This window comes from Cricetulus griseus, chromosome 3 (assembly GCF_003668045.3).
Source record: "Cricetulus griseus strain 17A/GY chromosome 3, alternate assembly CriGri-PICRH-1.0, whole genome shotgun sequence".
Taxonomy (NCBI): domain Eukaryota; kingdom Metazoa; phylum Chordata; class Mammalia; order Rodentia; family Cricetidae; genus Cricetulus; species Cricetulus griseus.
Genome location: NC_048596.1, coordinates 243,633,209 through 243,641,417, shown reverse-complemented (window position 1 = coordinate 243,641,417; position 8,209 = coordinate 243,633,209). Strand labels below are relative to the sequence as shown.

The following is an 8,209-nucleotide window of genomic DNA, read 5'->3' as shown; positions in this document are numbered from 1 at the left end:
ACCCTCATAGGCTAGAAGAAGGCTTGAGATCCTCTAGAGCTGGAGTTGCTGGTAGTTGTGAGCCACCAGATATAGGTGCTGGAAATCAAACTCAAGTCCCTTGCAAGACCAGTAAGTGCTATTAACACAGCCATTTCTCTAACTTCTATCCTGTAGTTTTTTAAAACTAAAATAACACCCAATATTTGTTACTGCCCAAATCTTTGTAGTATAGCAGTGTAATAAATAAATGTTTCTTTTTTAAGCTAAAATAATAATATTAGGTAAAGAACATTATTGGTTGTTTTTGTTGTTTTTATGCATTGAACTCAGAACTTAAGCATACTAAGAACACAGTATACCACTGAGCTATATATCTCAAGCCCTAGAAATCGTATTTAGAACATCCACATCAATTGTTTGACAAGTTATGTCTTTATCTCAACACTCACATCCACTCAGGAAAACCAGCTAAGGCTTCCAGGATCTATAAGGGCTTGCCACATCTTTCCGATAATCCTGCCAGGATTTATATGAGTTCCAGGTCCTCACCACACTTTTGAATTCTAAGTGTTCATGGGGGCGTGTGTAGGCAAGGATAGGACTTAAATTCTCTAGGTTTGCTGAACAGAAGTACTTGCTGCCCTTTGATTGGTCTGAACAGGTGTGGGCTGGTCTTTGTCAAGGTATCAAAAAACTGAGAGGTACAAAGGCCCCAGGCTCTCAGATCAGCGATCTACAATAGTAATCATGACTATAAAGTTAAGAATCTTCTACCTTGCCCCACTTCTCCTAGCCAGCTGTGTGCAGACAACTCGCAGGCCGGAAAAGATGAAGGTGAGTAAGGTCCATAGCAAGCACAGCAGGACTGAGCATGGTCGCTCCTGTGCTCTGCTCCTAGAGCTCGTCCTTCAGCACAGCCCTTCTTGTAAGAGTCTCACCTCTGTCTTCTGCTCCTGGTGGTCACCTGAACCTTTCTTCTCTTCTTGAATGATCTTGCTTTTGTTGAGTGTCATATGGATAAGGAAGAAAGGATCTCCTAACAACAGTCCTTTCTCCACTACTTCTCCAAGTGGGTGCCCCCTACAAGTCACGTTAGATCACAGCAGGTCTGAGGGCAGAACTACCATGGTCATCCAGTAGGTAGGGACTGGGATTTGAAGGAGAATAATGAACAAGGGAAGGGCTTCTTTCTTAAAACAAAACAAAACAAAAACAAAAAACCAATGTGGATTTTTAAGAATAAAGGAACGCATGGGGAGGAAACAATAGTCAGAGTCCTAAAAGCAATTAGATTTGGAGCTTTGGAGCACCAGGTAGGTGTCTGAGAATGTAGTCTTAGCTCTGCTTTCAATATGGAACTCAGCTGCCTGATCAACAATCTCTGGTAGAAAGGGCAGATGCAGGAAGACAGTAATACATGAGGGGATATTAGAAGCAATCAAACATTCCTTCACACAGTGGGACAGAACTTGTGGGGTGCAAATTCTATCCATTCCTAATTTGTGGATTATATCATCCAGCTTGGCTGGGAGATCAAAAATCAATGTGCACATAATTTGGTCTATAAAAGGCAGCTCTAGGAAGACTTTCTCTTTGGAACTGACAAGAAAAGTTTCTGGGTACATACAGTTTTTATGTATCTCTCAGAGCTACCTCATTAGATATGGAGACTCAGAGTTTAATAAAGGCTGGTCTGGAGTCATCAAGACCTAACATTCAGACTCAAACTATTTGGAAGAGCAGAGCAATTGACATCAAGAATAAACTGGAGGGACTGGTGAGATGGTTCAGCAGTTACCAGTGTTTACTGCTTTTACAGAGGGCCAGGGTTCAGTTCCCAGCACCTACATGGTAGCTCACAACTACTTGTAACTGCTTCTTACATCTGCAGGTTCCTATGTATATACAATGTACATATATACACTCTCAAGCATGCACATACACACACATTAAATAAATATCATTTTTGAAAGAAAAAATAGACTGGAATAGCTGGGCATGGTGGATCATGCCTGAACTTAGCACTCAAGGAGCTGAAGCCAGAGAACTGCCATGAGTGTGAAGAACACCCTGGCCTAGATAAAATCAGACCATGCCACAAACCCTTTATCACCTGGATAGATAAGATGGACCAAAATGAGTCTTCAAGTTCAGAGTCTCTCTAAGATATTATACTGTAGTACTCAACGTGATTTTCATTGCCAAAGCTCCCTACCCACTTTCCCAAAATAGTATGGCTTGGAAGTAGGCATCAAGAACGTGAAAATTAATTCTTTTTATATGCTTTGCATATATACCTGAGTATTAAGTGTGTGTGTGTGTGTGTGTGTTTAAAGAAATCAACCTGGGCAGTGGTGATGCATGCCTTTAATCCCAGCACTTGGGAGGCAGAGGCAGGTGGATCTCTGTGAGTTCGAGACCAGCCTGGTCTACAAGAGCTAGTTCCAGGACAGCCTCCAAAGCCACAGAGAAACCCTGTCTCAAAAAAACAAAAAAGAAAAGAAGGAGAAGAAGAAGAGGAGGAGGAGAGGAGAAGAAGAAGAAGAAGAAGAAGAAGAAGAAGAAGAAGAAGAAGAAGAAGAAGAAGAAGAAGAAGAAGAAGAAGAAGAAGAAGAAGAAGAAGAAGAAGAAGAAGAAGAAGAAGAAGAAGAAGAAGAAGAAGAAGAAGAAGAAGAAGAAGAAGAAGAAGAAGAAGAAGAAGAAGAAGAAAGGAAAGAAAGAAAGAAAGAAAGAAAGAAAGAAAGAAAGAAAGAAAGGCTCAAAAGCTTACATAGAGAAATTGCCTTCCCCCTCAGAGCAGGACCTACAACCTCAGGTGCTAGTGATAGGCTCTTCAGTTGTAAAGGTTTGGAAATGCTGGGTTTTGTTTTGCAGTGTTCCTTCTCTGGGTGGGAGCAGATGGTGCTGAATAAGTTAGCACAGCACAGCACTCCCAGGGATCCTTGTCTAAGTCCATCTTCATTGTCTGATAAGGAAAGCCTGTTTTGATTTTTTTCAGCCCCCTCAGCAGTGCTTTCTCAGTCAATGATGGCATGTAGCTTTCTTTTCATGATTTCTATACTCCTTGCATTCCATGAGCAATTTATAGCTGCCTCCCTAGCACAGTGGGTGCATCTGGTTGTGCTTGTAAGCATCCATCCATACACCTTCATATTGCAGGGACCTAGCCAAAGCAGAGACAGAAATAAAACCTAAGACCTGCCTCATAGAGAAATTCAGTGTGAGGACTGAATGCAATGAGAATTTCATGTAGAACTTATTTCTAATATCTGTCAGTCTCTTCAAATATCTTCACATGTGACAGGCTAGTCTGTCTCAATCTGAGATTGGCTTTAGGGCTTTACACATCCTTTCTTGGCACACACGTATAGTTTTTTTTGGGTTTTTTTCCCCACAGTGTTGGCATATAAGACAACCATAGGAGTAAGAGAGTGAAAGAAAGAGAAATCCATTACAAAACTGTATTAGATTCTAGAATGACAAACCTGGAAACTTCTTTGTACTTTGGGGAAAGGAACTGAGGTCCAGAGATGAGAGCTGCCCAGATTCACAGACACTCTGAATGATAGATCTTATTCCAGGCTAGAGATCTTCCCATTCTATCACGTTCACGAGTGGGGTGAGAAGCCGGAAGACTTAGAGAAAGAGAAGTAACTAGATCATCTTGAAGCATTCAAGCAATGAAAATCTGGCCTGCTTGGAGAGCAACCAGGCAACGTGCCTTTAATCCATGGCTGTTCTCAGCCACATTCTCACAAAAGCCAGGGTTCTTTTCTCTCTGATGCCATTTGCTCTTAGTTCCATTCAATCTAATTTGTCCACACATGGCCTTGTCTCTTGCCACGCCAGGGTAAGAGAAGAGTGACAGACAACCCACTTACCACTCCTTTTCTTCACAAAAGCAATATATTATACATCAAGTCCCACTTTTTCGTTTTCTGATCTCTTACACAATTCCTGTTTATTTTCTGAACCCAGGTTAACACCTTCGTTGTTCATGTGTACTGTGAATGATGAAACAGACATGGGGTGTTGTTGTCACTCTTAACAAAGCTTTCAAAATGCTTCCAGATGGATTGCTACAAAGATGTGAAAGGCACCATCTATGACTACGAGGCTCTCGCTATTAATGGGAAGGAACGCATTCAGTTCAAGCAGTATGCAGGCAAACACGTCCTCTTTGTCAACGTGGCTACCTATTGTGGTCTGACAATTCAGTACCCTGGTAAGAATTCAGAGCTATATGACTTTATGACAAAATTTTTTAGCTGACTATATTCTAAATTACACTGGGAATTCTATTCCAATTATATGTGTCATAGTAATTTATGTCATTCTCTGATGTCTTAAATTGGTAAGCAATAGCCCACATGTCAAACCTAGTCAGTTTATTTTTGTAAGGGCTTCATTGGAGCACAGCACATCCTCACCTATGGCTGCTTTTGCATCCCAAGGCAGAGATCAGTAGTTCTGTGGATACTAGTCATGGACAGCATGTGATCTGCAAGGCCTGAAACACCTTTCAGTTCTCAGCAGAAGAAAGCAAAACTGCTGGCGCCTATCCTTGGGTAGGCCTGGTGTCTGCTTTGAGATTGCCCCTGGAATCAATATATATCAATGAGTTTGGTACTTCTCAGAAAATTCCAGAAGTGTCCTTGGCAAATATAGAAGAGAAGATCCTTTTTTTTTTTTTTTTTTTTTTTTTTTTTGAGACTTTTCCGGGGAAAGCTACAATGACCATGAAAGGGCCATGGGGGCTTTTACCTGGTGTACCGTATAATCAGAATAGAACCTGATGGAGAAAGCTACTGGCTGCTTGAACTAATAAGGCCTTCTTGTGAGTTAAGGTGTGCATTGTGCTTTACAGAAGTAATATGATCGTAAGGATCAAAAGTCAAAGAAACAAAAAGTCTTAGAGTGAAAACCTTTCCTTCTAGCCCCTCTGAGAAGTCTAGCATGTTTGTGAAAGACGTTCTTTCTTCTGAAGCCTCCGCCATCAAATATTGTAAACACTATTTGATGACTTTTAAAATAATAAAGCACATTTAAAGTCAGTCCAATTCCTCATTTATTTTCAATTGAGCCAAAATCCATCTTATCAGTATATAGGGGCCTTAAAAAAGAATTTATATCCTGGCACACCTGATACATAGCTGTGATTCCTATACTTCAAAGGCTGAGGAAGGAAGGTCATGAGTCCTAGGCCAGCCTGGGCTAATAGGGCGACATATCTCAAAGAGAAAAAAATCTACATATTTAATGTCCACTTAGCATGTAACAGATAAGTAATCCTGGAAGAGTTGCTAAAGAGCTGAAGGCAGGCTTCCTAATATCTTGTCTCTTTCCTGGAGAGCGGGAAGGGTTGTCTGGTGAAGACAAGAGGGAGTGGGGAGGAAGAAAGGAAAGTGTGTGGAAATATGGAGGCAATCTCTAACTTTTAAAAGGGACTTTGAGAGATGCCAATTGGCCAAGCTGAACCCTAGTGTGACAGACTTGTGTTTGTCAAGGGAATAAAGGCATAGAACCCAGAAAGGGTTAACAAAGAAAGCAACTATCAAAGTCTGTGCAGGGAGATTGGAACGCTTCATAACAGTGGACAGGAACATTGGATTCTATACTTTGGTTCAACTTTGAGGACTTCTTTAAAGGTAGAATTCATCTTTGACTTCCCTGGGACAGTTGCTGAGTATCAGGAAGTTCAGCTTGAAGCTCTCAGCTCCTGCTACTGTCAAGTTTGTCTGCATCTGCTCAGCATGAGCTAGCCTGTACCCAGGAGAGAACCTGTTCAGCATGAGCTAGCCTGTACATAGCAGAGAGCTTCAGCTCTCATCTGTGCCTGTTCCTTTAGGAAAAGAATGGCCCAATCTATCAATCAGCCAACAACGGTGGCTAGATGATGACCTGTGGTATTCCTAGCTGGCTTTGTTTAAGTATAGTGTCAGGGTTTTAAGTAACAAACACAGGTGGGCTTCATCTCAGAGGAGTGGAATTGGAAATGGCACCTGGGAAACCCTGTTTGTGAAAGGACTGCATGTGATTGGGAGTTTGAGAAATGTTGCACCACAATAAGGGAACTCAGAATATACATCTAACTCAAGTCATGACATTCAGGTGTCTCTCTGATCTACAGAGATGGTTTTTTCCTTCTGTTTCCTTCTCTGTAAGATGACCAGCCCATGGGGTCTTCCTCCTGTCATCCACCCCATCATCAAATTCCATATGTTGCTTTTAGTAGAAACAGATTAAAGGGGTCCTTCCTGGATGTAGGATCTCCAGGTCAGGCCATCATGTTGTCCCTTTTCTACCACAGAACTGAATGCACTCCAGGAGGAGCTGAAGCCATTAGGCTTGGTTGTGTTGGGCTTTCCCTGCAACCAATTTGGAAAGCAAGAACCAGGAGAAAATTTAGAGATTCTTCCTGGGCTCAAGTAAGTACCTGCATGAAGCCCGTTAGAGACCTTGTCACCTTCCTGTCTCCGAGGCCCTTCTGGCCCTCTGAACCACCTGGGAGGGTGATAGTTCAAAGGCTTGAGGCACCTGCAAGCAGATTTCAATTGAGGAGAATCTGACAAGGTTCATAGAGCCTCTCTTCACTCCTGACTAAGACCTGGATGGATGATGGAGAAATTGGAGATCAGCTATTCCTGAGACAGAAGCAACGAAAGGAGTAGAGACAGACTACAATCAAGGAATAGGAAATGAATCAGAGACCAACACGTAAAACAGGCCTTTGTCTCCTGCATACCGCCACCACCCCCACCAGATCTCTGCCTCTTTCTGCCCTCTCTCTGTCTGCATCTCAATGTCCTGTCATAGCGTTTACCTTCATGTGCCAACCTCTGGCTTGTTGCAGATATGTTCGTCCGGGAGGAGGATATTTACCGAATTTCCAGCTTTTTGCAAAAGGGGATGTAAATGGTGAAAAAGAACAGAAAATCTTCACCTTCTTGAAGGTTGGTGAATTGCTGGAGTATGGACAACTCCATTCCCCAATCTTCTCAGCATCACTTGGGGCCTTAAAATCTCCATTTGTTGGTTATGGTAGAAACAGACCCAAGAGATCATTCCTGGAAGTTGGTTGTGCTTTTTGGCTGAAATCTGCTTAGCAGAGAGATTTGAGCTAGTCTTTAGCATCTGTAGGACTCTGGATTTGTGAGGAATAGATAGCTGTATGCAATGGCAGCTTTCACTTGGCCTATTGCATTCATTCTGCATCCATCCAAGATATTTTTTGATTAATGTCTGCCACCTATAGGGTAGGCTATGTAGTAGCAACATTAAGAGCTCAGAGCAGTACAACTGCATGGCTCTTCATGTACTGATGAAACAGAACAGCATGAGGAAGGCTTCATTAATTCCATCAATCTAATTTTTAAGATTGCCCTCTATTGGAAGGTGATGGGCCACATGCAAATAATTCTTATGGGGGTCTTTTTAAAATTAAGTGACAAAATGTGCTTTAGTCTTTTTTCTTCTTTGATAAAGTCTTAGTAGCTCTAAGTGGTTCTGCAAAGGGATGTTTTGAAATTCCACTGGTCAGTAGGACCTAGAAAGAATATTCTAGTCCAAGTCATTCATTCACTTTGCAGAAAAGGAAAATGAGCCTGCATGATGGTATTTGTCTGCCATCCCAGCACGTGGGAGGTGGAGTCATGAGGATCATGAATTCAAGATCACCTTCAGATACATATTGACTTTGAGGCCAGCATGGGCTGCATGAGACCCTGCCTCATAACACAAACAACAAGAAGAAATGAAAATTTGAAAGACAATGCATCTTAACCTATGTGATGTGACTGTGAAAGACAGAATGAGGGAATACACTTAGGCTATGGTATCAACAACATTCTTGGGGTTTGGTATGATGGTGATTAGGAGAATGTGTGGTGTTTAGCAGGAACCAGAGGAGGCTAAAATATCTGGGTCCACTGGGAGGGGAGTACTGGTGAGTGAGGGTACCCTGGACATCCAGGAACAAAAATCATGTGTTTTCTGTTCTCTACTTCTCTGCTGCAGCACGCCTGCCCTCACCCCTCAGAGATTGTGGTCTCAAACAAGCATATCTACTGGGAGCCGATAAAAGTCCATGACATCCGATGGAACTTTGAGAAGTTCCTGGTGGGACCCAATGGAGTCCCTGTCATGCGCTGGTTCCACCAAGCTCCTATCAGCACTGTCAAGGCTGATATCATGATGTACTTGAAGCAATTCAAAACCAAGTAGGAAG

At 42.2% G+C, this 8,209-nt stretch overlaps 1 protein-coding gene across 1 annotated transcript; it reads left to right on the top strand.

Annotated features, from left to right (window-relative positions):
* Nucleotides 1-703: 703 nt before the first annotated feature.
* Gpx5 (glutathione peroxidase 5) lies at nt 704-8,209 on the top strand. Its single transcript, NM_001256840.1, has 5 exons — nt 704-816; nt 4,054-4,207; nt 6,293-6,410; nt 6,836-6,935; nt 7,999-8,209. The coding sequence occupies exons 1-5, from the start codon at nt 730-732 to the stop codon at nt 8,203-8,205; spliced, it is 666 nt and encodes a 221-aa protein (NP_001243769.1). The 5' UTR covers nt 704-729; the 3' UTR covers nt 8,206-8,209.

What these genes read in the sequence shown, in the direction of transcription:
- Gpx5 (NM_001256840.1), top strand. Translation starts at nt 730, where the DNA reads ATGACTATAAAGTTAAGAATCTTCTACCTTGCCCCACTTCTCCTAGCC. An exon ending in TCTGACAATTCAGTACCCTG is followed by an intron (nt 4,208 to 6,292) that starts GTAAGAATTCAG and finishes TTTCTACCACAG; the next exon opens with AACTGAATGCACTCCAGGAG. An exon ending in AAATCTTCACCTTCTTGAAG is followed by an intron (nt 6,936 to 7,998) that starts GTTGGTGAATTG and finishes TCTCTGCTGCAG; the next exon opens with CACGCCTGCCCTCACCCCTC.